This window comes from Suillus bovinus (genome assembly GCF_016758785.1).
Source record: "Suillus bovinus strain UH-Sbo-P2 chromosome Unknown EDB93scaffold_18, whole genome shotgun sequence".
In the NCBI taxonomy this organism is placed as follows: Eukaryota; Fungi; Basidiomycota; class Agaricomycetes; order Boletales; family Suillaceae; genus Suillus; species Suillus bovinus.
Genome location: NW_024542074.1, coordinates 694 through 28,498, shown reverse-complemented (window position 1 = coordinate 28,498; position 27,805 = coordinate 694). Strand labels below are relative to the sequence as shown.

Below are 27,805 nucleotides of genomic sequence, written 5' to 3'. Positions count from 1 at the left end.
AAAGATGTGCCCTCGCTCGCTTAAGACCATCATTTATTGTCTCACTCACTGGATCCGGATGCTCTCGCTTGCTCATGTTTGTGCTATGCTCTCGGTTAGCTTGGTGCCATATCTCTTACTGCCGTTTCTATCTCTTAGTGCTATCCATCTCTCGCTGCCATGTCCTGCTGCCGTCTCACGGCCCTGCATCTCTGATTGCCGCCTCCATCTCTCATTAGTAGACTGGAAACTTCTTTCCGTTGATTTGCTTTATCATCATACAAATTAGTGCTCAATGCAGCCTGCCTGCAAGGGGACACCGTACCACTAAGACGTTTGAGGTGAAGTTTGAATTGTAATGCAGACATAGAGAGGAACTGACATTTTCCATTGGCAGGCGAAGGAGCTCGGACACGGCACACAACGTACTAATACCCCAGCATCATTTTATACCATCGTAAGTATTACTGGTCAGAGGTAACTCGAGCAGGATTTGGCCGAAGGAAATGATTGATGTCTCACCTGGTGATTTGTAGCTCGTCGAGCTTGAGCTCAAAGTCCTTGCAACTTGTTTGTAGCGTCCCTTTATCGTGCAGACGGTGCGCCGGCGGAGCAATTCTTGATACCCACATAGGTAGGTTTCATCATTTTGTCGCGCAGATTTATAACGATTTGTGACTAGCAGGGTAGGACCTATAATGAACCAGGAGGAGACCAATCTCAACATATTCGAGCGATATGTGATGAACAGTATCCCGATCCGACTCATATGTCTATCAGACATGAAGTTTGTGGCGCGCAGTGATGTCAAGAAACACTTCAGGAGCTCTGTACCACTAGACGACAGTCTGTATCACCCCTCCGAAAGCGTACGATACGCCATTCTATCTCATCGATGGCTGGATGAAGGAGAACCAACGTACGATGACATGAAGGCGAACACGGCAGAAGGCCTGGCAGGCTATACTAAGCTGAAGAACTTCTGTGAAGAGGCCAGAGAGTATGGGATGGAATTTGCATGGTCAGACACCTGTTGCATCGACAAAAACAACAGCACCGAACTAGACGAGTCGATTCGTTCGATGTTTCGATGGTACCGCAATTCAGCTATTTGTATCGTGCACCTGGCACAAAGCTTGACCATTGCGGATGTTGAGCATGACGAGTGGTTCGCAAGGGGCTGGACATTGCAAGAACTCCTTGCGCCCGAGAGGATCAAATTCTTTTACAAGCACTGGACACCAATGACGGATGATGAAGATGACAAGAACATGGAATCGACTGAAGTAATGAAGACTTTGGAAAGAGCGACTGGTATTCCTTTTGATGACCTCTTTGTAAATTTCACACCAGGTCCTATCAGGGTGGATAAACGAATGACGTGGGCAGCGAGGCGCAAGACAACAAGAGCCGAAGATGTGGCTTATTCATTGATGGGAATATTTGACGTCAGCCTGCAGGTCGCTTACGGAGAAGGAGGAGACCGCGCCTTCTGCAGGCTCATCGAGGCAATCATGCAGGCCGGTGATCCCTCTGTCTTCAACTGGAAGGGTCAGTCTGCAGGACATCATACTTCACGCGCTATTCCTCAATCGCCCCAGACCTACATGGACTGTCAAACTTTGGAGTTTGATGATGAGCGACTCGAGATGACAATGACCAGCCTCGGCTTGCGAGTGCCTCTAGCGATACTCCCACTGAATGTTCTCCGGAGGCAGTTTCATGGCTCGAGTACCTATCTCAAACTCACATGCCCGCTGTGTCCGGCTCTCGAAATTGATTTCACCTCATATGACCCTACTAATTTGTTTCCAGAAGACGTTGGTAAGTCTGATAGATAATGAGAAGGAATAACTATTTTAACTCATATGGTCCATCTAGGAAAGGCTGCGTGTGACGCGTACTCGTGGGTTTATGCGCTCGGAGTTGTCAACTACTCAAACATTGAGGGATTAAGCGAAGTCCTTGGGATCCGGCGCAAGTCAGCTGGCTTCATTCTAGCGCAAAAACCCAAGTCAAATTTCCCATCGGGATTTCAACCGACTGACTCTCTTGGTATCAAGATCGCGCCTCACCCAGAAACGAAATTCACGAAGTGGTCGTTGGCAAACAGCGGGGGTTTGATTGTGGTTGAGTTTCCGAACATACCCGAGGGATCGGTTGTCTACATCGATCCCGACTACTTACAATCAGTGTACTTATAAGTTATCAGTGTACCACCTACCGTGGTTTCGTACCAAATGCGTCAAGTGTTGCGCAAGTGTAATACCTGAAATCAAGTTTTTTATTTAAGACTAACGCTTGTAGGATTTCGAAATCAATAATCATTCTTCACTCAGTGCGTTAATTTGTGATACAAAGCGCTACAGATTTTGACTGATATCTCTTCTTTAGCGCTGTAAGTTGACTGGAATCACCTAAAGGTGCCCACGAATGGCCTTGGGCTCATACCTGTAGATGTCGTCAGTCTCAAGTCAAATAACTAAGCGAGCAGAATGCGTACGGCTCCTCCAGGTACTTTATCTCCTCCGGGGTAAGCTCAATTCCCTCGATGATACTCTCCTGCAACCTCTGTATAGAGCTGATACCGACGATAGGGCTCGACACCTTTGATGCAACCCAGGCCAGCGCAATCTGGCTCATCTTGCAGTTTTTCTTCTTGGAAAGCTCTTCGACGCGGTTGATAATAGCCGCATCCGTACGGGTCGCCTTTATCTCAAAAACAGTTCCCTTAGTAGAACTGAGACGCGCTGTCTCTGTGCCAACGGGACGTGCGAGAAGACCAGAAGATAGAGGAGCCCAGGGGATGACACCGATACCGTTATATTTGCAATAAGCGAGCATCTCGCGTTCCTAGATGTGATGTTAAACTGGAGAACAAACGTTGTGATTGTTAGGAACTCACCTCCTCGCGATAGAGTAACGAGTACTCATCCTGCATGCTGACAAAGGTCGTCCAACCATTGCGAGCGGCCACGTCATTCAACATGGCAAACTGCCAGCAGCACATAGAACTGGCACCGAGATAACGGACTTTGCCGCTCTGCACGAGGTCGTGAAGTGCTTTCATGGTCTCCTCAGGGGTGACTGAAGGGTCGAAGCGATGGATTTGCAAGAGATCAATGTATGAGGTTTCGAGACGAGCGAGGGACGCGTCGACAGCGTTGAAAATTGCAGCGCGAGACAGGCCAGATTGGTTGACGTACTCGGGCAGCTTCTTAAGATCTGGCATGAAGAACGATGGGACGGAAGGATCATTTGCGACAAGGCCATAGCACTTCGTGGCGATTATGATCTGAGCGCGAGGGATGCTGTACTACGGATTTCATACATCAATGAATGTAAATTTAGGACATCCGTCAGGCACACCTTTTTGATGAACTTGGCGACGAGGCGCTCTGACTGGCCATTTGAGTATATGTTGGCGGTGTCGATGGTGTTGATACCAAGGTCCCAAGCAGCCTTCATTATTTCGATAGAGGGCTCCTCGTCAAGTACCCATGGCTGTAAGAGTTTGAGGATGCGATGAACGGAACAGGAAACAACCACATACAGCCCATTTCGGAGAGCCAAAGCTCATCGCACCAAGCTATGGATGGTGAATCCTATGCGCTAGCAACAAACGTTTTATAACTTACGATTGGCACAGAGACAAAGAGACCAGACTTTCCAAGGGGGCGGTACTGAGCTTTAGACATTGGGTTAGTGAAGATTTCTAACCCCTGTATTTAAAACAATATAAGTTGGATGACTCAGCTTGGTTGACATGACAGGTCATGATGATCAGCAGTGCAATGAAGCAACTCCCAGTACTTCCAGCTGTCCGAGGCAATGATGATAAAATGTTGGATAAGATCGTACTGCCAGGGTTGTAAAGTGGGTTGGAAACTCGGTTGGTCACATCTGGCTTGACAACGAGGACGACAGCCAGCACAACCATGTATCATTACCTAATCAACACAATAGCACAGCGACACCACACAACGTGGCCGTCACTGACTTGTTTTCCAATTGTTCAAGAGTTCGTTCACATTCTCATTTAACTTCAAAGATATTGATTTATCCTTGGCTTAGAACATATTCTTCATTTCGTTTGTTCTCACCTATTAAATAATGTGAGTAACTTGTTGTATTGACCTGTTTATGAGCGTTCAACTCTTCGCTTGACGACACCAGAACTTTGCACGTCCTCCACGATTCACTGTTACCCAGAACTTGTGTATATATCTCAACTTCGTCTGCTAGTCGCGCATCGCTGTTTTTCACTTCAACTGCGATGACTCGATTTGGCGATTTTCAAACACTTTGCTCCCAGGTCCCGTCATACACCTGGTGTAATCTCTTTTATCGCCAGGTCTGTATAGCTTCAAATCCCTTACCCATTCACTCACCTCATTCCTTCATCAGTTACAAACAAATGATCCATCCGTCTTAACTGGTCTATCTCAACCCGCTGCCTCCGCCCCGGTCGGCGTCAATCCAGAGTGTGGGATACCAAAAGTAAATACCAACGGCTCTCTGGGCAACATCGCCAATATCGTTGCTTGCGGTCTCAGTTTTTTCGTTGTCGGCGCTTTGATATACTTCACTGGAAGGCGCAAAGCAGCAGTCGGTCAGTCTTATTACTTCCGCCAAACCAACTTTTTTCGTCTTCAATCACATGCCATATCATTCTTCACACCCTTCCCGTTCCCGTCGACTAATCCTAATCTTTTTATGTCACAGGCCGCATAGAGCTGCGGATATTCTTTGCCTTGTACCTCTTGACTCTTCCCTTCCAGCTAATCACGTCCGGCTCCTTGCTTACTCAGGGCTCAACTGCCTTGGTTGTGCTTACTGCCATTCATGCTGGTCTCGTTGCTACATTATTCTGGACGTTGCTTGCCAATGCAATTGTAGCAACACAAATCGTGGAAGATGGCACCTTGAGCTCAATAGTGGTTTGTCCTGATTATATTTCCCGACCTACAGCCATCTCACCCCCACCCCAGCCCTTCTCCGTAATTTCCATCGCATTCTTCGTCGCAACAACCTATATATCCTTGGATGTCGGACTTACCTTGACACATGTGCTTGGAACATCAAATCCACCCCAATCTATCAACAGTATACCACTTTTTGTCCTCACTAGTATCTGGCCAGGAGTGTAAGTCGCGTGACCTCATTGCACTTCTTTATATTTACTCTTCTGGGTCATTATAGCGCTGCTTTAATCTATTTCGGACTCATGCTGTACATTGTCCTCGGGATTCTGAACGAAGTCCGGCCTGTGTGGTACTATGTCATCGCAGCCATTCTCTTTGTGCTCAGCCAGCTCGACTACTTCCTACTGAGCAAAATCATATGCCGAGTACGTGATGCATTAAGGATAATACGTCGAACACTGCTGATCGGTCAGTACCTGCAGGGCTCATCAATGAAAGTTGACGGTTCGTTCATCGCCACAATACTGGAGACTGCATGCGTAGTCACTCTCTACTTTGCATGGCGAGGAATCACAGAAGGTAACGTCATCTGTCCTTCCTATTTCAACACTGCTCATCCGCTTTATAGAGGACTGGGATAACGATATTTACTACCCATCATAATATATAGATGGGTCGATCATGCTTGTTGTGTTTGTGATTTTTCCTCTTTTATACACGCGATACATGTTACTCCTCGGTTCACACGCTTATTCGCCTCGCCTTGCATTTTGCCTATGTATGGTCACCAACTTCTACGCGGAGTTAGCGCTAGGGGTTGGTCGTGAGGCGCTTGGGGGGCAGCTTATGGTTAAATGAGGCATTCCAGTGGCTTGCTGGTACTTGGACGAATTGTATTTCTTTGGGGTGCATACCTAAATATTGTTGTGCTGTAATATCACCATGATATATACCATCGGTGGTGAGGCCTTTTTGTATAAATCATACATATCTAAACGCGGTGAGTCAACACCTATGCGAGACGCCGTCTCACTGGCACTAGTATGAATGAAAAGCGCCTGTAAGGCGTAAAATATGTGTCAACAAATTTAATTAAAGTAAAAGTGAGTGTAGACTAGCAACTGCTTGCAGCGCATATTGATACTTAACAAAAGGAAGGGCAATACTTTAAAAGGAGGGGGAAGCGCAAAATGGTGTGTACAACACATCGAAACCAGGCCACAGAAGCGCCAAGAAGGGCACCGAAGACATCACGTCTCCTCGACGACCTGTTGGGTAATGAACGGAGTTATTTCAATAGAGACCCAGCTGTCGTCAGCCGGCTCTCTTGTAAAACGACGAGATTTTTTGGACTTGAGGCTACGCGAAGGCGATGTCGGGGTGGAGAAAAGGCTAGCAGAAATTGGGCTTGTCGAACCTGAACTGCTGCTATATGAAATTGGAGAAACTGGAGTTTGACAATCACTAGGGCGACGTTTTTTCAAGCGTCGTCGCGGACTATTTGGGGGAGTGGCGAGGTTAAAAGTCGGCTGGTACGTGTCTGCTATCCATAGCGGGTGAGGTATACGACTCTCAGAAACCTTTTCTTCCACGCGTGGGACATCGACATAGGCAGACGTCGACGTAGTCGTAACGGACCAGTGTGACTTCTACATCGGTGGTGAGATGTGTGAAGGAGTGTGGTATGACGACAGACGTACCAATTCTGCGTGTTTTGCAATGACTGGTATGTTTTCAAAGAAACCTTCATCTGACACAAGATCTGACTCCAATGAGACGTCAGCCTGCGCCTTGTCTGCATTGAGCTTATCAAAAGATGGGTACCGGCGTGATGGCCGTACAATAGGACCTCGCGAGTATACGTCTAGTCCGTCCAGCGTCGAGGATGCCACCGTATTGGAGCGCTTATGTTGTTTGCAAAACTTCGAACTCCGCGGAACACGATGGAGGAAGGCTTTGAATGAATCTTGGAACGTTCCAGTAGTCGCTGCGGTATTCTCTTCCGATGTAGTATATCCGTCGTGATCAACTGAGACAGCTTGAGAAAAATCATCGTCCGAAACGTCAGGAGGAGTAATAGCTCCTGATGAACTCTCGTATCCGTCGCTTGAATCGAGTAGGTGTGTTCCGGAATATGTCACCATCCCATCATCTGGGTCCCATACCGCTGCAAATGTCAATGCTGAATTTGGTGGGACGTCAGGGGACCATTGTTTGCCACTGGTGTCTGCAGAGGTGTTGGTGCTACCGAAGTCGAACGAGATGGATAACTACGGTCCAGACAACGAGAAAAGTGAGACCGACTGTAGGCGGACATAGAGGGGTTGCTCGATCCTACCTTGTTCGGAACGCCCGAAGCTGGACTACTTTTCATGAGACCGTTGTCCATCTAGAGTAATAGTAAAACTTCTACGACAGTGTTAAAGAGTGAGTTGGAATGAAAGGGGTTGTGGTAATAAAGTCTAGTCTATAGCGTGGGGTAGAAAGAGAGTCAGTCTCTCGCCATGCTTTCAGGCACAACGCGGACGCACCTAAGGTCGATGGCTAAATTGTTGTATGCCCGCACACGCGTGGATCCGATGACCGAGAGGAAGGAATAAAAATGAGGGCGGAGGTGAGGAATGCATATCTTATAGATGATCGACTGAAAGTAATCTTGACGCCCTCTTTGCCCCGTGCATCAATAGAAGACTTACATACCTGGTTACTTCCCTAAAATTCTGTGAGAATATTAAAACGTGCATCTTGTCGAGGCCCCTTCAAGTTCCACTCGTCCGAAAAAATTGACCCCATTTTTGGTTCCACGTAAAAGAAGGCTGTACATATCACTTTCCATAGAAGGACACCTGCCCTTTCTTGTAATCACAGTTCGGTTCGGGTCGTAGTCTCTAGAAGGATTGACTTGGCTGACCCTTCCAAGTTAGTCTCCAAAAAGGATTCGCAGACCTCTGATTGCCCATAACGACCCTGCTTTGGGACCATACCCGAAGAGCCTGAGTATGTAGTAAAGGTCAGGTAATGCGGGTTAAAAAGCGAGTCAAGGTCCGTACCGGCAGTCCGCGTTTCAGACGCGTGTAGATCATATGAGCATTCGGAAGCGTCACAGCGAAACAGAGTGCCCTGCATTTCGCGGACATTGGAGGGCGTGTTTTTGTCAGACGGAACAGGTGGAATTCGGGCTTCTTTGCTATGATCGGCGACTACATATTATCCTTCCGCGGGGACACTTGTGCATTAGCGCGTGTGAGGTTACATTCTGCCGGGAAAACGTGGCATTGAAAAATTGTATGTGCTTCGAATCACCACGCTGTATACGAATTTTTGAGTCGCCTAGTGGGCATCGACGGCCCGGCGACAAGACATGAAACGGAAGGTCGCCGGGACTGTTGAAAGGATCGTAAGGACAAATAACGGTTAGGAAGGTTACCATTCCTCTAGTGAAAGGGTCGGGTTCACGCACCTCAGAGAAAGACTTGCCGCAACGGGTCCACATTTCATGGTGTGCAGTTATTACTCAATGACAGAACTTAACCGAGTCGTGTGCATGAAGATTGAAGGGTCAGTGGAGTCTTGAGCTTGAGAAAGAAAAAAAAGGGTAGAGGGTATGTACGAGTAGTAAGGAGCCGAACATGAAAAGGCACGATTAATTCTATAGTTAACTAAACGATCAAGCGAAAACTCAAGTTCGTCTCTTCTCATGATCAGGATCAAATTATTACTTAACGTTAATCTGGGGAACATTCACAAAAGTCACATATTATATAGGCCACTGATATGTTGTCATTCAAAGCCTAGCCTAGGAGTTCGAAAGTTCAAACTATGGATAAGCGGATTCGATTCCTGTATGATAGTAGGCATATTATAGTAATTGTGAGACAGCGATAAAGGGTCGCGTCTGGTAACAGCAGTCGAGGACGTTGCAAATACCTCGGTATTAAATCCCTCCACACTAAGTACTATTTAAAAAATGAAATGATATTGAGCTCACTGGACGCGCCCCTCGTCCATATGAGCCAGATCCTGCTGAGCGCTCAATAACACTTCCTAGGAACTTTATCAGTCAACCTCGCATGCTGCTAGAATATCACTTACTGTCACAAGCGCTTGTCGCGCCTCATCTTTGATTTCCTTCCACCTCCCCTCATAGGTCGACAGTAGTTGCTCATACTCATGTTTCCGAGCCAATGACCCAGTCCTGATGAGAGACTGCAGAACAAAGATGCCTGCAACCCACTCCACTTCGTCTGCCTCCCAAACTGCATCGCGCGCCATCAACTCCGATAACGATTCGGCCGTGCCAGCGTAGTCGCCACGGAAACTCAACAAACCAAGTTCTAGCGCTGCCCCATGAATCTGTGCCCATTGGATGTAGTCCTTTCGCTTTTGGCGGTCTGCAGCGATACGTTCCATTTCATCGCTCATCGTGGTCCCGCTTGCTGGGGTAACGACTGGGTACCATACGGACGATTTACGAATAGCCATCTGCAATGCACGAGGGCCGGCAACTGGACCGGAGACACCTGCATGCACGAGCGTCGCCGGGAAATACCCACATGCTTCAGTGAAACGACGGAGGATTGTTATGATTGTGTCGTGATTTGAAGCGGTCCGTGAGGCTGCCGGGGCGTTGAGAGATGTAGTGACAGCCGCGAAGAGAGCGTCAATTATGGGACTTAATGGAGTCGGCGAGGGGTGTGACAAGACATAACTCTGAATGAGCGATGAGAGCGTCGTAACATCTATTCCTCGCGTAAAGAACGCCTCTCTCAAAGCGTTAGGGCTAGCTTTGAGGGCAAGTGTGGCGGCAGAAGGCACTGATACATTAGTCTGGAAGCTGAACTGTATATGACCAGTAGGCGGAGGAGGTACATGTTGTTGAGATTGTTGCTGTGATGACGAGCTGGCAGTTTGGGCCGCTATGTCGTTTTGGGCAGCATACGACACAGTGGTTGGAGTTTCAAGATTCGGGCTCCATGTTAAGTTATTGTGACCAGGAGACCCAGAGACTATAATGGAGATCTGAGGATCAGGAGAGTGGTAGTGATGTGAGATCCAAACCTTTCTCAGCTGGCTTCTTGGATCTCGTTCTTCCCTCAAGCTTTCGTCTCGCTCGGCCTACGGTATTCTTGTACCAATTGTATATTTGCTAGGGTCAATAACTCCATCAATACATTTTCGCTTCCTCAATTAAGCATCGGCGGTAGCAGCTCTCACCTCCCGGAATCTTGGCTCGGCCTCGTCGATGCCCTGGAGGTCCTCTGGCATACCAAAACGGACAAGGAACTCATTGGCGCGGTCTAACGCGAACTTCTTGGCGTCGCCTCTCACATGCCCGCGAGTACGTGTCTCGAAACCGCTTATGTGACTTCGCAGAAAGATGAGCTGTTCGTCGGTATAAGCCTTGGGCAACCTGGGTTTGCTCACCCTGGGATCGCTGGCCATAGTATCGTGAAGCTGACACAAGGTTCATTCTCATTCACATCCTTCTTCGGCAACACCCGACGGATCGTTCCCAATGGGCCTATGCTTATCACCATGCGGAACTAGGGCGACTCTTTGAATCATTTGTGGTTTCGGATTACCTCAGGTTCAAGCTCAAGATCAAAGGAGTCGTGCAATAGTTCTAGGGTAAGTATTGGCAGGGAGTATATACGTAATATATAATTAGCCATCACATCCAGTGAGGTGTCTAGTCTAACATTGGGAGAGAACGTGGGCTTGCGGCAGATTGCGAGGTACATGGGCGTGAAGAACTTCAAAAGGATCATGAGCCCTCGTTTAGATCCACAGAAAAATGCAATAACTTACTTTGTCTGGCCACCTTTCACAATCGCATCAGCAGCAACCTTGAGGGACTCGCCAACATCATAAGTGCCTTTGGGCAGAAGATTAAGCATCTCCATGAATTTGATTGTGTGTGAAACAAGCTTGCCGCTCCAGCTCATTCGCTAAACAGTAAAGTAATCCCACGCAGTCTGCGCCTTGAAGATATCACCTTCAAGTGGGCAATACCATGGGACTTCATTACATCAGGGCGTTCAGCCAGATCCTCTCCATGTTCAACAGTAAAGCCAGCATTGACCATGGCTTCGTTCTTCATGTGACGCATCTTTGGGATACCGTTTCCAAGCTCAATGGCATGAGCAAATTCCTTGTGCGCAGGGATTGATGAATTCCACGCCGCAACGCGTCGGTCATGCACCACTCGTAAACGCCAAACTGTAAACTGATGCTTGCGGGCACGCTGAATCCAAAAATCGTTGTTATTCAGTCCAATGATGGTGGTGTCGGAAAACCGGGCAATCTCGCACGCGGGACCGCCGACGCCGCATCCGACATCAAGTACGCGCATACCAGGGCGAAGCGACATTTAGGCTGCGAGCTAGTGCTCATGACGGGCCAAGGATGCTGCGAAAGCCTCTCTTTTGTAAAATCGTGAAAGGACTGTGCCCAGCCATACTCGTACAGCTCCGCCGCCCCATCCTAGTAACCTGTGTCTTGTGTCACTAAAGAGCATTCAACAAAATTACGAGGTAATACCATTTACAACTTCAGTGTAGCTCTCAACACGTTTTTGGTTATCCACTTTGCCTTCCTTGCCAAGATCCTTTTGCCAGAACTTGGTATAGTTCTCGACGCGTTTTTCTTGGCGTCCGTCAGCGTACTGAGTGGATACCATGTGTCTGCAAAACAGAATGGTGTAAGCAACAAATTGAACCACCACGTCAACAAGATAAGAGGATATGCTGGAGTAAAACTTACTGAGCTAGACTGCGATGCAGAATGAAATTATGAGGGAACGGGCCGACCTTGCAACTTCAGTGATTTCAGTACTTGGGTCAGTCTCCCCTAAGTAGTATGCGGCACACCTTTAATTTATAGGCAGTCGTTCCTTGATGGATAAAGTTACATAATTATGAACGCCCGACGGAAAGACATCAGGTCGTTGTGTGAACCTGAATCACGTGGAGTCTGGACCAACTCTGGCTAAGAATCTGACTTGCGTTACGCCGCACACCATATAATAATAGGCGAAGATCGGTAAAACAATACTCACGTTCAAAATCCGCTGAAGGTTAATTTCTCCTTAGCAGACTGCTAGAAGGAAGACAGACGTTCCCTGTCAGTGAAAGTACGGTTACATCTGTGCCAGATGCGGGTTGAAGCTCACTCTTGATGGTCACTAAGATTTCTGAAGTCACCTCTTGCAACAATCTCGGACATTGGTCATGAAGGGCGCGCCCCAGATGCATCGGCTTGCATGCTTCTCAACTACCCTCTGCGATTACATGCAGTGTGTCACAGTGCATAGCCATCGTGTTACCGTAGTGTGAAGGAGAACGTAGTATTTGAAGTTGGCGAAAAGTTTCGGATCACCATTTTGTATGGCTTTGAGTTTTGTCAATCATAGGTGTGACGATGAAAAGCCAATAAAGATGAACCGATGGGGGTATCGCATAAACGTTATTGTGGGCCCTAGAGAGCACTGTCGAAGACAAGGGAACGAAAGTTTAGGCAGCGAGACGTTAGAGTTGGCATAACTCTATAAGAACGTTATTGAATCTGGTAGCTGATTTGGACGTCGATTTCGCGTCTCGAAAATGAAATCAGGTTTGGTGAATCTAGGATGATTTCGGCTGGTCAAGCGGCATGACTATGATGTTGTGAAGCTCGCTGTCGAAGCGATATCGAACGTAAAAGAGTCTATGGCCCTATCTGTATCAGATACCCATTTGACACCTTGTCCTGAGAACAAACCATAAAGAGTCAGCTAAAGGCGGTCCACGAGATGCGTTTCTGCCGCAACGAAGTGATACTTATTGTGGTTTCGTGCAACGTTGTACGGTGAGGTTATAGTTGCGTTACTCGAGGGTGAACTCTGGAAATTCAGCACACCAACATTCACTGGAGCAATTGGGTCCTTGGAACTAAGCGCTAGAGACTAAAGTAGTTTGAGAAACATGAAACATGATCGCAGTGCAACTCCCGGGAGTATTTCCGAACGGGGGAACGTGACACAGCTTTCGAGGTCAAACTTGTATCCAAACCACTCTCCAACCCCGTCATCTTTCCCTTAACACACTACAGCGAGGAACTGCATATCTTTCAAACTGAACGTGGTATGCGATGAGCTCGGCAGGTGGACTTTCTCGCAGGCGGGTGGCTGGAGCTTCATCGTCCTCAGCTTCGGATGACGCCGCAAGTCCTAGCTGGACACCAAATAGTCCCAGCTCTAATGGAACAGTTGTAACACACGCAGGCTCGGCTTTTGAAGGCGGAAGCAAAGTTGCATGTGATCCTCGTGACCTCGATCAAGTCCAGGAGGACAGTCGCTATGGTGGCAGAATGCCTCGGCTGACAATCATGGAAGAGGTGCTCCTTCTTGGTCTCAAAGACAAACATGTATGTCTGGACCCTCTTTTATACCTCATACCCTTCCTTTTCTGCGCGCTGTTTGTTTGGGTGTAATCTGCGCTTTCTCTCAGGCCGCTCTGCCTCAGCATAGCATGTCATGCATCTTATATTACCTTACAATCGAAGGGGCATCGTTGCTTGAGCCAATCCTCATTTGCCACGCCCTGACATTAGCTCTTTGCAGGGCTACCTCTCCTTTTGGAACGACAGCATATCCTATGCACTTAGAGGGTGTATTCTCATCGAGCTCGCCCTTCGCCGTCGTATAGCTCTAGTCAAGGATCCAAATCAACGGCGGAGTCCGCTCGCAGACAGGCTGGTTGAGGTTATTGACGACAAGCCGACCGGTGAAACTATCCTTGATGAAGCATTGAAGATGATGAAGGGCCAGGAGACGGACAGAATGTCAATAAATGGCTGGGTTGATCTCTTGAGTGGTACGTCCAGAATTTTCTCAGCATTCTATGCTATCATTCCCGCATTGATGTGCATCTCGTTGCTAAGCTAACTTTTTTGGCAGGAGAGACGTGGAATGTCATGAAAATTGGATACCAACTTAAGCAAGTTCGCGAACGTCTAGCAAAAGGACTGGTGGACAAGGGAGTTCTGCGTACTGAGAAGCGTAATTTCTTGCTGTTCGATATGGCCACACACCCAGTCGCCGACGTCCGGACGAAGGAAAGCATTGTCACACGAGCGGTATCGCTGCTTACTGCGACCACTTCTGCAGTGCCACCGAGTGCTTTGGACAAGGAAGGGACTCAATGCAGGGTCACACGTACTGTTTGTTTGGTGTGCGCGGCATATGCAGCCAGTGTATTGGACAATGCGTTTGGCAGATTGACATACGAAGACAGGGAGGCGGCCTTTCAGAGATGTGACGAGATACTGGCGGAGTTTGCTTGTTGGCCATTCGGGTCTACCTCGGGGACAGGAACTGGGGGTGGTAGAAGGAGAGAAGCTGTGAATATTGGGATGGGAAATACTGCTCCTAGCGGGCGGGAGAGCGTGCTGGGTCTCGTGCAAGAGGTGAAGCGGGAGATGAATGGAGAGGATGACCTTTCGTTTCACTTGATTGCAGGAGTCCTCGAAGTTCTTTCAAAATTAGATTCGCTGTTGTGAGGAATGAATGCATAATTTTTATTTTGGCGCTCGCTGCGCTTTGTTCGTATATACCAGCTGACCTGCGATTGATATTTTTACCTGTACTTGTTGCCTCCCTAAGGTGAGTATAGGGATTCGGTGACTTGGCGTGGACTGACAGCGACGCACTAAGCTTTGTAAGGGTTTAAATTCTCAACAGAATTTGGCAGGGGAGCATACGGGTGTGTCTACCAAACCATGCTGACACCTGGCGTTTCTTTGACGACATTCTCAGGACGCAATCATTTTCGATCACATACAACATAAGCCGCTGAGCTCTTTCAGCCTTTCAGGCCCTTTGAAAGACTCTCAGCTCCCTAGGACCCAATTCACCATCAACTCAACAAGATTATCAGCTGCAGGGATCTTACTTAATGGGCTTCATGTTTCAATGCCTCGGACTTGCACACACTTGATCGATTTTCCCGCTAGGAATTCACTGGGTAGATTTTTGCCTAAAAGCTCATCACAACTCGTCCCTGATCACCTTTTACGAGAGCATTCGGTCACCCACAGATTGGTCATAAAGCGCGGGTCGTTATCGCATAAATTCTTCATCGCTGTCCATACCCATAATCGACCTCTACCGGTGCCCCCGGGCATTGACTCAAATGGCTTTCAGCGTGGTCTTTCACCATGATACTACCGATCCGCTGGCGGTTATCAGCGCACCACCCCCGAACGAATCTTCACACGAGCGAGCAGCAAGGGAAGAACGCGAGATTGAGGCTCAAAGAATAAGTAATCTCATTGACGACGAAATCCGCGCTGAACGAGCGGTAAGAAAGAAAGAAGAGAATATAGTAAAGATCCTACTGTTGGGTCAGAGTGAAAGTGGTGTGTATATTCAATTCTAATGTTTCCCCTTCGTCTTAGCCTTTACAACAGGTAAATCGACAACCTTGAAGAGTAGGTTACGTTGTCTTCTAATTCCGTCATCATTGAATGAGCATCGTAGATTTCCGCATGCGGTTTGCCCGAGACAGATGGATAGAGGAGCGGGCGTCATGGCGAGCGGTCATATTGTTAAATCTCGTTCGGTCTGCAAACACCATCCTTGATGCGTTATCACAAGAGATGGATAATGCTGACCCAGACGAACTCAACGATGCGTTCAAGTTCGACGATTACTATCGTCAATATAAAGTTCGCCTGAGTCCACTGCAGGCAGTCGAGAGTAATTTGAAACGCTTACTCGGTGCCACCGATGATGTCCAACCACGAAAACAGATTTCTCCAACAGTTGCACCTAGCGGGCCACCAGAATTTTTTGTTCGTTCTCGGACCTGGCGTAACTTTCTTCAAACAACTCGAGGTTCCGACTCCGAGTTATCGCAACATTCCCTCCAGCAGGATCTTCCTATTTTACTCGACAGCACAGACGTGATCGCAAATGGCAAAGACGACATCAAGGCACTATGGAAGGACAGTGATATACAAGCCATGCTATGGAAACGGAAGACTCGGCTCGAAGACTCTGCCAGCTTGTCAGTTTATTCGTATTCCTTTCTCGCCTTCTATATTTGAATTGCATCTACCCGCAGCTTTTTGGACTCAATCGACCGATTATCGGCACGGGATTATGAGCCAACAGATGAAGATGTCCTTCGTGCTCGATTGCGCACGCTTGACATCCAGGAACACGAACTGATGGTTGACGACGGTGAGTGGCGCGTGAGAGTTTTTGCCTTTGTTTTCTGAATCCGTTTCTGCAGAAACCGATGTTCCGAAATGGAAGATTTTCGACGTTGGCGGCTCGCGTACACAAGTCCGTGTTTCGCCGATTTTTCAATTCATGCTCATGGCCGATGATGTCTGCTAGCGTCACGCTTGGCTACCGTATTTTGATCAAGTCAATGCAGTCATATTTCTCGCACCAATCTCGTGTTTTGACGAGCGACTGCTCGAAGATCCCCGTGTCAACCGTCTGGAGGATTCTTTCATACTCTGGAAAGCGATATGCTCCTCCAAGCTTCTCTCGCGGACGATCCTCATCCTTTTTCTAAACAAGATGGACATTCTCGAGGAGAAAATCAGACACGGCGTAATGGTGAAACGCTTTCTCCCCAGCTACGGCGATCGGCCAAATGTGACAAATGATGTTGTCAAATGTATATATTCCTCGCTATGTTGCGAACTTTCAGCGTGATTAAACGACTTGCCTCTAGACCTCCGACAAAAGTTCAAAGATACGGTGAGGTACTGTTCTCCGGAGCCACGAGTATGTCATATATACCCGACGTCCGTCATTGTTGGTTCTTCCCCTTGTTCCAAGCCGAAAGTCATGTTAATCTTCATTTGCTTGATAGGATACGAAGAGTATGTCTGTAACACTTATATCTGGTATGTGCTATGTATTCTCCTGTGGTTTACGCAACCTGTTGAAATGAAGGAACAACCTGGCAGTGCGGGATGGAATCTTGCGCGGACACCTGAAGCGGGCGGATTTGTTCTGAGCGTGGAGTGACAGTAATATTTATAATAACAGATCACATGCGAAACCTTGGCGAAAACCTGATGAAGATACGACAATTGACGATATAGATACATCATACGACAAATGTAATTAGTGCACGATTACCCCCTCCCGGGCTGAATCATGACTCGTAAATACCATATCGTAGGTATCTATAGGGACCCAGGGCATAATACAATCAGTATGGACTTCTCACACGACTCCACGCTTAACTTGACTATAGCGGTCTCCATCCCTCGCCTACTGGCCATTTGAGGTTGTCTTTTTCCTTCAGAAAATCACGATGTACACCAGAGTTCTTCATCTGTTCCAGGTCTTCCCCTGAGCTCGGCTCGTCGTCGGTAGGAGATTCCGTAGTTGGATCATTATCAACATGAGCACCATCATCGTCTTCGTGATGGGTATCCGTCATCAGTCCCTGCTCGCCCTCCTCTACCCACCTCGCTGGCGCATGCGAATGGTGGACGAACCCCCGCCGACTGAGACCTGCCTCAGCTTTGTACCGCGCCGCATCCAGCTTCGGTTGGGCCTTGAGTTGAAGATTTGAGATAGTTTTCTGGATGTGGGACATTGGTGAGGCGTCAGTAGTGTCGCGGTCTCTCGTGAAGGAGATGTGGCGAGAGAGGCCTTGGAATGATGGTGTTCGTGTGTGTGAGGGAAATGCAGATATGGACGAGGGGAGCTCCGTTGTGCTTGACGCTGCGGTGAACTGGATGCTCTCGGGACGCTTGCGGCGAGGAGGAGGGAGTGGAGGCGTTGCAGTGTGGCGCAGTGACTTGGACCGCGTGGGACGCGTGGAAGAAGATGTGATGATATCTGCGATGTCGTTTGTAGGTCTGCGGTCCGGGTGGGTTGGTGGCGCAGGTAAATGGGATGAGACGTCTGGTATCGTAATTGAGAAGGAGTTTCCAGGAAGGTTTGGTTCTCTGGTGGGGATTGGTGGGCGGAAAAGGGTGGGCGTATGCGAAGACTGGGTGTTTAAGCTAGCGCTCGCCACTTGGTCGATGGATGGCAGGGAACTGGATGTCGATGATGGAGAGCTGGGTGTTCGTCGACGAGGGAGCGGAGGTGCAGGGCATGTGTCTTCAGATCCAGACGAACGACTATCGAGTCCTTTGAGAGACTGCTTTGTGGGACTTAGGCTGCGCGGCCTGCTGCTCGCAGAGGAACCGGATGACGTCGTCTTGAGCACCTGTAGAACACGCGTACGATCCAGCTGTTCTTCAACACGCTTCAAGTTCTGGCCGTGCTTGCTAGCCTCCAGTGACTGCTTCATTAAGGGAGTCATGATGTGACTCGGTTTGATAATACGAGGAGTATCAAGTGGAGCTAGAACAGGTGCGCCTCGGGACTGGCTTAATGATGTGCGACGTGCTTCGGCAACCAAGGGTGCTGGTTTTCGAGGAGGAAGCGGTGGGATTTTGCCATCATTGCGCCTCTCGGGCGATTTCTGAGCACCGTCTGTCCAATTTGCTTTGTCGCGCATCAAGAACGGGTTATGGCTGATCCTCTGTGATGGACGAGAGGGTATGACGGGAGGGGTGCCGGATTGATCCTGAACAGATGATAACGAGTGCTGTGTATCAGACTCAAGTGATTTGCGAAATGGATTTGTGTCCGGAGAAGACGAGTTCGAAGATGTGTTAGATTGTTTGGGTCGGTCTGGATAAACTGGGGGAGCGTAGACTTGACGCTTTGAGGGAGAAGTCGATCTCGAGCGTTCAGGAACTTCTAGGATTGGATGGGCTAGAGGGCATTCTAGTCAGTGCTAGCCAAAGGATGAAGAGGTGATACACATACCTTGGACAAATGCAAGAGTCCTATCAACGCGTTTACCTGATACAACGTGAAGGACAAGCCTGAGTGCAGCAAAAAACTGGCCACCGGTGAGACAATCTGTGTGGAGCAAGTTTGGGTAGAAGAGTTTCAAGATCTGGGCGGAACGCGTACAGTTAGGAAATGAAGAGGGCGTATAAATGGCCGAACCTTGTCAATGTCTGCAGTTGGTAGATTAGGATATCTGCCTCGTAGCCATGCTCTGACCTCGCGAACACCAACGGACATGGCTTCAAAGTGGGCATCATCATGAACGGTGTCGGGTGAAACTGCGAGATCATTGAGAGACGAAGTAAAGAAGTTGTATTCTAGATCGTTGAGAGCAGATACATGAAGAATTAAAGGTCGCATTGGGAGCAGGATAATAGTCTTTGCACTGGCATGAGTAAAGCGCGCGTAACCGTGACAAGTCTTACCCGGACCACGTTCATTTGATCATCGGCACGTGTCTTGTGACCACAACGATCATGTCGGAAGATCTTCCACCACCATACACCCCAGCTACTACAGCACCTCCCGTCTGGGAACCTCACTTTATAGATCTAACCCAACATTCGTCTCTTATTCTTCGTAAACCCTTGGATCCTCCACCCGATTGCTTCTCTACTCCTTCACCTCCAAGATTGAAATCTAACGATTTCCCTCCATTCAGAATCCCCTGCGCTGGAAACAACCTCGCAGATGGTTTTCGCATTCTTTATCCCTCAGGTCTATTTGAGAAACATGGGATTCAACAGGCAGACTGGACCCGCTTCCTGGAGGATCTTGGAATCTCTGCTCGTCTTGCGAGTCAGGGACTTAGTGCAGTGGGTTCTCGTGTTCCCATAACACCAATCCCTATCCGTGGTATATTCAGCAGAAGAGCGACTGGGATCACATATGACTCTCAGTTCACAAGAAGCCCTAGGGACGAGGTGCAGACGCTCATTAACGTTTGGAATCAGTCTGCATTTGAACGACGCAAACTACGTGTCAATCTGCGCATCAAAGGAGGGGTAGACAACACGGCCGCTTACGAGCTTCTTGTCGAGTCTCTTTGAAATGTTTACGATGATCGAATTTCATGTTTCACGTCAGGTGTAGGACATGTTTGTAAGTACATGTGCATATGTGTCCGCAGTTAATTATCCTCGCACAACTTTGGTAACTTGATTCGTGCTACTTTATGAAGGAATTATCTTTAGAGCTCCCTGTACTACACATGCAGCAGCGCTACTTGGGACTGGTGAATTTACCTATACATTTGACTTACTTTCATCTGAGTTCACTAGAGCGATTGTACAACATGATGGTTATTAGATTATGCTTGTAAAACTTGCTTCCAAGTTCGCAATAGTGAAGAAGAGGTGCTCAGCTTACAATTATCTGACAGCGCAGCGAAAAATCTGACAGTTCGAAGACCGGAATGCGTGCATAGCTTCAGAAGAGATACAAGTACGAATTTGATAGTCATCAATACATGGGTCGGCCAAGTTTATCATGCCCCGGAAACGATGGCGAGTGAACAGGAAAATACAGGAAACACAACCTGTATTGGGCCGACAGTTTTCAGCCTGGATGGTTGATGACAATGCAAATGCACGTGGATGTGCGAAGCAGTTGTAACGGCTGTAACGGTGACCTTTACATACTTGCAAGATACATCATGGTCAAGGGTTTTGCTGGCATGGTAGTGTTGAAGGATAAAGTTAACGCGAGATGATGTCCACCAAGTTGAATTCGAGAAGCACGATAGAATTCTCTCAGATGGATACTTGCTCACCTTGGAAGTCCGGCCGACTTTGTACCTCAAGTTCCTGAGCTGGGAACCCAAATTTCGTCGGATATGTAAGGGTCGAGGGTTCGGGACTCAGCACTCAAAACCATTCCGTGACCAGTCCGAATGAGGTCTGCCCTGTGCGGGTTAATCAGAAAAGCGAGAATTCTGATCCGAGATAAAAATGACCACCGCAGGGGTCGAACCTGCAATCTCCTGATTCCTCCGTTATCGTAGTCAGACGCGATGCCATTTCGCCAGGCGGCCGTGCTTCTGTCATCGTTCCTGTTGGAAATGTCACTCCGGTTTCTTGAAAAAGACCGGCAAGTTGCTCCCGTGATAGCAGGCAAGACAACCTATGTAAGTGAGTGTGAGTCTAAAATAAAAACTTAGTTTCAGGTATCACCTGCGAAATACTCAACACATTTGGTACGAAAACACGATAGGCGGTGCACTTTGGTGCATGATAGCCTATAAGTACACTGACTGTAAGTAGTCGGGATCGATGTAGAGAACTGATCCCTCGGGTGTGTTTGGAAACTCAACTACAATCAAATCCCCATGACAGGCAGTTTTGTGCATAGGGGAGGTTAGCACTAGCACTAGTGTCGAGAGAAGAGATGGGTATTCTACCCATGATTTTGCAAGTCCATTAGAGTTAAGGCTGCGTTATGGTATATCTAAAACAGCCATATTGCGCAAATATGCACATGTCAGATTTGCGCAAAATTGACCCCCCCATATTGCGCAAATATGCACATGTCAGATTTGCGCAAAATTGACCCCTCATATTGCGCAAATATGCACATGTCAGATTTGCGTGAAATGGACCCCCCCCATATTGCGCAAATATGCAAATGTCAGATTTGCGTCAAATGGACCCCCCATATTGCGCAAATATGCACATGTCAGATTTGCGTGAAATGGACCCCTCATATTGCGCAAATATACAAATGTCAGATTTGCGTGAAATGGACCCTCATATTGCGCAAATATACAAATGTCAGATTTGCGTGAAATGGACCCCCATATTGCGCAAATATGCAATGTCAGATTTGCGCAAATTGACCCCCCATATTGCGCAAATATGCAAATGTCAGATTTGCGTCAAATGGACCCCCCATATTGCGCAAATATGCACATGTCAGATTTGCGTGAAATGGACCCTTCATTTGCGCAAATATGCACATGTCAGATTTGCGCAAATGGACCCCCCATATTGCGCAAATATGCAATGTCAGATTTGCGCAAATGACCCCCCATATTGCGCAAATATGCACATGTCAGATTTGCGTCAAATGGACCCCCCATATTGCGCAAATATGCAATGTCAGATTTGCGTCAAATGGACCCCCCATATTGCGCAAATATGCACATGTCAGATTTGCGTGAAATGGACCCTCATATTGCGCAAATATACAAATGTCAGATTTGCGTGAAATGGACCCCCCCCATATTGCGCAAATATGCACATGTCAGATTTGCGCAAAATTGACCCCCCCATATTGCGCAAATATGCAAATGTCAGATTTGCGTGAAATGGACCCCCCCCCATATTGCGCAAATATGCAAATGTCAGATTTGCGTCAAATGGACCCCCCATATTGCGCAAATATGCACATGTCAGATTTGCGTGAAATGGACCCCTCATATTGCGCAAATATGCACATGTCAGATTTGCATGAAATCAACCCCTATGTTGCACAAATATACAAATGTCAGACTTTTTGAAATCAACCTCTCATATTTTGCAAAAATACAAATGTCAGATTTGCACAAAATTGACCCCTCATATTGCACAAAAATACAAATGTCAGATTTGCGTGACATGGACCCTTCATATTGCGCAAATATGCAAATGTCAGATTTGCGTGAAATGGACCCCCCATATTGCGCAAATATGCAAATGTCAGATTTGTGCAAACTTGACCCCTCATATTGCGCAAATATGCAAGTGTCAGATTTGCGCAAAATCGACCCCTCATATTGCGCAAATATGCAAATGTCAGATTTGCGTAAAATCAACCCCTATGTTGCACAAATATACAAATGTCAGACTTTTTGAAATCAACCTCTCATATTTTGCAATTTGGAATTAGAATGGAGTCACTGGAATCAGTTCAGACATGGTGTGATATATGAGTGTATTATTATGTAAGCTTGCTATTGTGATATGAGTCAAACTGGTATCCTACAGTGAGGTCTTGAGATTTGGTTAGAATTAAAACTAGTGCAAGTCAGGAGGTGTGCATAAGGAAAATCCCACACATAGAGCTTGATATTACTAAGCTTGTAAACCTTGATATACAGCCATCCAAAGTTTCAAAAACACAAGTTCTGAGTTTCTCGATAGTGGCCTAAGAGTCTGTTCGGACATCATTTTCGCCAACCAACTTTGAAATTCCAACGTAGCCCATACAAGACCAAATAGTCCGAGACCAAAAATAATGTCACGCTGATCATGCTGATACAATATGATAGTGGTCGCTGAGCCTATTGTACAACACAATGCATCCTAACGACCTCAATGCCAAATTTGATCTACTAGACCCACTAGACAAAGATGATGTCGACATCGAAGACAGTGCGGATGAAGATTCCAATTGTGCTGATGCGGTAGACTCCGACCGACTGGACGTAAATGAGCTGCACTGGATAGACAAGATGTTCCATGGTGCTGCTCGTGTAGCAATGGCTATTGCTGATGCTGCTGGGCAGGTACTCCAAGGTCACTCGCAAACTCACTACAACAAGCAACCCTATTATACTTCAGCCTTGTCTGTAATGGCATGGGTCAACGAACTCCTCGCACGACATCCAGACCACATACGATGCGAACTTGGCATGCAGCATCATGTATTCTATTGTACTATTGAATATACTTCACGATTCAGGGTGCAGAAATTCAAAACATGTCACACTTGAGGAGCAGCTTGCCATCTTCTTGTATGCATCTGTCACAGGACTCTCTGTTCGCCATCTTGGTGAATGCTTTCAATGCTCCAATGACACAATAGCAAAATATGTTATCCCTTAGTGTCATACATTTGCTTATTGTTTTGAACGTATTTCAAACATATTCTCAACGCATTTTCCTCCCCCCCGATTTATTCATTGTATGTCCAGCTACCCAGCGCAGACAGTCCAATGCCTCTCAAAGTCCTTTGAAACCCGAAATTCTACTCATACTTTGCCAATGCTGCCGGCGCCATAGATGGTACTCATATTGCATGCCGCCCTAGTGGCAAGGATCGCGATGCAACTCGCGATCGTAAAGGCAACTTGACTCAAAACTGTCTTATAGCCTGCTTCATTGTCGCTTGGCACTTCTCTGTCTTCTTGACCATACAAATGCCTTTGCTCTACCTTCTCAACCATACAAACACCTCTGCTCCACTTTTCCCTGAGCTTGTTACATAATCATTATCAGACAGTACAAAGTCTTGCTCCGTCTTGCAGTCACCTCAGTATTGTTTCCATGACATACTGAGGTGAGTAGATACTCCTATGTCCATTCTTCTTGAGTACTGATGTATCACACCAGTGTGTTCTCCGCTAGATCTACTAGTGTCTACAGGTTATGAGCCCTGAGCTCTAAAGGATCTCTGACCCACATGCATGCTAACTAATCTCAAATTCATCTAACGGACGAACCCGCATCTATCATTTCTCTACTATGAAAAAATATGATCATATCATCAAGCTCACTGGCTTGGACGTTTACCCGGCATGGCGCAGGACTGTAGAATTGGCCCTAGCCAGTGAAGGAATATGCAACCACTGTAGCAATGGCACTGACCCTGACGATGTCATAGAATTCGCCAGTGTGATGCCCAAGATCGCTACGCCAGGACAGCCTACGAGCACCGAACTTTCTTCCATCAAAGAGTGGGTGCACGTCGAAGATTCACAGAGATGGAAGTCGCCATTTCGGACCCAGAAGCTGTCTGGATGCTCTTACATGGGCTACCTGAAACCCCCCAGTGGGTCGAAGTCTTACTCTTGGGTTATACAAGGCTCCCTCATTCTCCACTTCTGCCAAGTCCATCACTCCCCTACAAGTCTCGTTCGAAGATGTTGCAACAGCATTCGCTGAAGAAGCTAATCGTCAATGTGGACAGCTAAAGATGGCACGCACCGGACCAGGATCAGAATACACCAACGTTGTAACTCCTACCTCGACTGAACGCAAAGTCAACCCCTCCAATGGCGTGTGGATACACAAGCACAAACCCAAGGGGGTGCCTTGTGACAACCCAGCCTGCACTGGACTACTGCAGTCCATGACACACGATCGCGATCACTGCATGCAATCTGGAGGGGGAATGGAAGGAAAAGCACCCTGGAGCAGTCAGCAACGAGGAGGAGGAGGAAAAAGGAAGGATGTCGCAGCTGTGGTAACTGAGGCGAAGCCTATGCCCTCACCGTCCATGTCATCTCCATCCGCTTCCAACACTCCTTCAACACCTTCAGAAATGACCGCTCTCATCATTACAGCACCTAGTCATGACTATGCATCGGACTGTCGGGAATGCATCGAACGGTAAAGGAATGTGTCGGAAGTGTGTCGGGTTGTTGGTCAAATGAGTGTCGGATGTGTCGGAATGTTTCAAAGAAAAAGAGTGGATAGATATTTTGCAATACAATCAAGTACTACTAATATCCAATGACTTCCATCCTACTACTGAGTAGGGAAAAGTAAGTAATGCAATAGGTAGGAAGTACTAGATATTAAATAGTGTCTATGTAGAATTTCAGAGTGCATTAGGCGAAAACAGTGGCGCATGTGTACTGCACCTTTTGTAGATAACATGTAATAACGCTGTCTGTAATATTCAATAATGCGAAAACGAGTAAATATGCATCAGTGGGGATAGATACAACTGGACAGGGCATAGGGAGGACGAGTCCGATGCGAAAATGTCAGGTCCGAAACTTTCGAGTCGGGGTCTGGGTAAGGATCGGGATCGGAATGTCGGGGATGCATCGGACGAATATGAATACTAGTTGACGTGAGTATCAAAAACATGGGTTTTAAGCCCAGCGCCATGACTATCGTTACATTGTGTCAAAGTCTTTCGCTCTGACAATGGAGGTGAATTCCTTAGTGCATCATTCACGCAGGCTCTTGTGTCCGTCGGTATAGAACGTCAGCTGTCCATCCCTTATGCTCACCAACAGAATGGCAAGGCAGAATGGGCAATTCGTACTATTGAGGGACGTCTCTTTGCCATGCTCGAAACTGCAAATCTCCCCCCAACTCTCTGGGGAGAAGCTGTGCTCACAGTCTGTTACCTTTGGAACGGGAAAGAATCCTCCACTCTACCTCCCGGCATCACACCTTACGAAGTTGTAAACAACCAAAAACCAGACTTATCACATCTTCATGTCTGGGGAGCACGTTGCTTCGCACACATACCGATTGAACAGCAGATCAAATTGGGCCCTCACTCTCATATTGCCTACTTCATGGGATATTCAGATGGCACAAAGGGCTATTGCCTTCAGGATGCTGACACTGGTGTATTCTTCAGTGCCCGGGACGTCCTCTTTGACAAGAATTTTGCCTCGGTCTCTCACTTCTCCAGTTTGGACAGTTCTGACAAAGATGACGCACCCCTAGTCCAACAGGTGCCCACAGCATCCACTCCCTTAACTGCACCTCCTCCCATCACACAGCAGCCATCAGACACGCATTGTTCATCCCGCCCATGAGTTCAAACCAAGGTAGGTCAACTCTATGCGGAAGAGCTCGCTGCATCCAAGGCTCGCTCGGACTCTCTATGCACCACACACGCAGAACATGCCCTACGTAAGGGGGTGCCCAACTCAGATGACTCTCCTGAGGGGGTGCACGACTTACCAACCATCAAGGAGAATGCAGACATCACAGAGGTCATGGCAAGCATCATCATCGAGGAGCAAGCCACCATCGCCATCCAGAGCAATAAGAAGCATAGTCTCTCCAGCCCCAACTACAACATGACAATCCCTCCCGCAACCTATGACAAGGCAATGAAACGCCCTGACCATGCTGCCTGGCTTGCTGCAATGAAGGCCGAATTGTGCACTATGAAGAAAATGAAGGTATACAAACTCACCGCACTCCCACCGGGTCGCAAGGCCATCGGCAATCATTGGGTCCTAGAGTTTAAGGAGGATAACAAGGGCAGGCCTGTACAGAAGGCACGCCTGGTTGCACAGGGCTTTTCCCAGCTGGTCATCAAGACTGCATCTGTTCACTTCATCACTGCATTAGCATGCTGGAATGACTGGGAGTTGGATACCTTTGATGCAATGTGTGCATTTCTCTGGGGCGTTCTCAAGGAAGAGATCTATATGAGGCAGCCCAAAGGTTTTGAGGAGGGCAACTGGGCACTTCTGGTTTGGCAAATGCTCAAGACCATCTACAGCCTGCCATGTTCATTTATGACAAAGGTGACTCAACGGGTCATGTATACCATTCAACACTTCCTCGGCATCCAGTTTGAACGAGATCATACCACCCGTCAGCTTTGGATGCACCGAGGCGACTATATCTCCTACCTACTTGATGAGTACGACCTCCTTGACTGTAATCCAGTTCATCTGCCCCTCAATGCTAACCACCCTTTTGGTCGTGATACCAACTCTTATGAGGACATCCTTGATCTTCCCACCCTTTACCATAAGATCGTTGGGGAATTGCTTTACCTTGCTGTATGCAACAGAGCGGATATCGCCTTTGCTGTCAACTCTCTCGCTCAGCACAATGTCTTGCCCTCTCCCCACTATTACGCTGCAGCCAAATGCCTACTCCGTTATTTGAGCGGATCCATCAACTTACATGTGCAGTATGGGGGTGGAAAAGCTGATGAGGGTCTGCATGCATTTTGTGATGCTGATTGGGCAAGTTCCATTGAGGACAGGTTGTCCATAACGGGTTACACCTGGTTCTTTGCAGGTGGCCTCATCGTGCACATATTCAAGAAGCAAACCATCCACACCCTGTCCTCAACAAAGGCAGAGTACATGGCTGTCGCACATGTTCTGCAGGAAGGCCTCTGGTTGAAATCATTCATCACTGAGCTTCACATTCCAACACCTTTTCCAATTGTTGTCTACATGGACAACACCGGTGCCATCTCCCTGTCCAAGGAGGCAAAGAATCATATTTGGTCCAAGCATATTGACATTCGCTTTCATTTCATCCATGAATGGATCGAAAAAGGCATCTTCCTCCCTCAATGGCTCCCATCACACAAAACTGTTGCCGATATCCTTACTAAGGCTCTC

The 27,805-nt window shown here is 47.6% G+C and overlaps 10 protein-coding genes and 1 non-coding gene across 11 annotated transcripts; 5 read left to right on the top strand and 6 right to left on the bottom strand.

Moving 5' to 3' along the window:
• Positions 1-515: 515 nt before the first annotated feature.
• On the top strand, positions 516-2,310 carry EDB93DRAFT_249136 (heterokaryon incompatibility protein-domain-containing protein). The gene is made up of 3 exons (XM_041455845.1): positions 516-613; positions 665-1,803; positions 1,861-2,310. Exons 2-3 carry the CDS (start codon positions 678-680, stop codon positions 2,181-2,183), a joined length of 1,449 nt encoding a protein of 482 aa, XP_041308968.1. The 5' UTR covers positions 516-613; positions 665-677; the 3' UTR covers positions 2,184-2,310.
• Positions 2,109-3,971, bottom strand: EDB93DRAFT_248877 (NADP-dependent oxidoreductase domain-containing protein). The gene is made up of 6 exons (XM_041455843.1): positions 3,618-3,971; positions 3,533-3,568; positions 3,349-3,483; positions 2,885-3,295; positions 2,483-2,832; positions 2,109-2,430 (listed from the first exon to the last, which is right to left on the bottom strand). The coding sequence occupies exons 1-6, from the start codon at positions 3,675-3,677 to the stop codon at positions 2,397-2,399; spliced, it is 1,026 nt and encodes a 341-aa protein (XP_041308967.1). The 5' UTR covers positions 3,678-3,971; the 3' UTR covers positions 2,109-2,396.
• Positions 3,972-4,255: 284 nt separating this feature from the next.
• Positions 4,256-6,030, top strand: EDB93DRAFT_1272971 (chitin synthase III catalytic subunit; the record flags this gene model as incomplete). The annotated part of the gene is made up of 7 exons (XM_041454359.1): positions 4,256-4,333; positions 4,387-4,591; positions 4,705-4,919; positions 4,971-5,125; positions 5,182-5,329; positions 5,387-5,483; positions 5,533-6,030. The coding sequence occupies 7 exons, from the start codon at positions 4,256-4,258 to the stop codon at positions 5,565-5,567; spliced, it is 933 nt and encodes a 310-aa protein (XP_041308966.1). The 3' UTR covers positions 5,568-6,030.
• On the bottom strand, positions 5,850-7,643 carry EDB93DRAFT_249094 (uncharacterized protein). The gene is made up of 4 exons (XM_041455844.1): positions 7,436-7,643; positions 7,243-7,371; positions 6,605-7,174; positions 5,850-6,553 (listed from the first exon to the last, which is right to left on the bottom strand). The coding sequence occupies exons 2-4, from the start codon at positions 7,291-7,293 to the stop codon at positions 6,155-6,157; spliced, it is 1,020 nt and encodes a 339-aa protein (XP_041308965.1). The 5' UTR covers positions 7,294-7,371; positions 7,436-7,643; the 3' UTR covers positions 5,850-6,154.
• A 993-nt stretch (positions 7,644-8,636) lies between these two features.
• EDB93DRAFT_1136886 (uncharacterized protein) lies at positions 8,637-10,398 on the bottom strand. The gene is made up of 4 exons (XM_041449181.1): positions 10,119-10,398; positions 9,963-10,050; positions 8,997-9,910; positions 8,637-8,948 (listed from the first exon to the last, which is right to left on the bottom strand). Exons 1-4 carry the CDS (start codon positions 10,344-10,346, stop codon positions 8,889-8,891), a joined length of 1,290 nt encoding a protein of 429 aa, XP_041308964.1. The 5' UTR covers positions 10,347-10,398; the 3' UTR covers positions 8,637-8,888.
• Positions 10,399-10,593: 195 nt separating this feature from the next.
• Positions 10,594-11,274, bottom strand: EDB93DRAFT_1249052 (uncharacterized protein; the record flags this gene model as incomplete). Its single annotated transcript, XM_041452797.1, has 3 exons — positions 10,594-10,657; positions 10,713-10,852; positions 10,900-11,274. 3 exons carry the CDS (start codon positions 11,272-11,274, stop codon positions 10,594-10,596), a joined length of 579 nt encoding a protein of 192 aa, XP_041308963.1.
• A 1,615-nt stretch (positions 11,275-12,889) lies between these two features.
• EDB93DRAFT_1136868 (Golgi phosphoprotein 3-domain-containing protein) lies at positions 12,890-14,493 on the top strand. The gene is made up of 3 exons (XM_041449180.1): positions 12,890-13,307; positions 13,504-13,756; positions 13,840-14,493. The coding sequence occupies exons 1-3, from the start codon at positions 13,032-13,034 to the stop codon at positions 14,439-14,441; spliced, it is 1,131 nt and encodes a 376-aa protein (XP_041308962.1). The 5' UTR covers positions 12,890-13,031; the 3' UTR covers positions 14,442-14,493.
• A 263-nt stretch (positions 14,494-14,756) lies between these two features.
• Positions 14,757-17,037, top strand: EDB93DRAFT_248509 (guanine nucleotide binding protein, alpha subunit). The gene is made up of 10 exons (XM_041455842.1): positions 14,757-14,905; positions 14,960-15,299; positions 15,351-15,371; positions 15,421-15,949; positions 16,007-16,125; positions 16,178-16,230; positions 16,285-16,573; positions 16,631-16,713; positions 16,772-16,805; positions 16,869-17,037. The coding sequence occupies exons 2-10, from the start codon at positions 15,074-15,076 to the stop codon at positions 16,916-16,918; spliced, it is 1,404 nt and encodes a 467-aa protein (XP_041308961.1). The 5' UTR covers positions 14,757-14,905; positions 14,960-15,073; the 3' UTR covers positions 16,919-17,037.
• A 118-nt stretch (positions 17,038-17,155) lies between these two features.
• Positions 17,156-19,125, bottom strand: EDB93DRAFT_1249049 (uncharacterized protein; the record flags this gene model as incomplete). Its single annotated transcript, XM_041452796.1, has 3 exons — positions 17,156-18,684; positions 18,739-18,871; positions 18,925-19,125. The coding sequence occupies 3 exons, from the start codon at positions 19,123-19,125 to the stop codon at positions 17,156-17,158; spliced, it is 1,863 nt and encodes a 620-aa protein (XP_041308960.1).
• Positions 19,126-19,199: 74 nt separating this feature from the next.
• Positions 19,200-20,138, top strand: EDB93DRAFT_1136829 (uncharacterized protein). Its single transcript, XM_041449179.1, has one exon. The coding sequence runs from the start codon at positions 19,242-19,244 to the stop codon at positions 19,812-19,814; it is 573 nt and encodes a 190-aa protein (XP_041308959.1). The 5' UTR covers positions 19,200-19,241; the 3' UTR covers positions 19,815-20,138.
• Positions 20,139-20,715: 577 nt separating this feature from the next.
• On the bottom strand, positions 20,716-20,797 carry EDB93DRAFT_t53. Its single transcript has one exon. It is a non-coding gene; the product is annotated as a tRNA-Arg (tRNA).
• Positions 20,798-27,805: the final 7,008 nt, after the last annotated feature.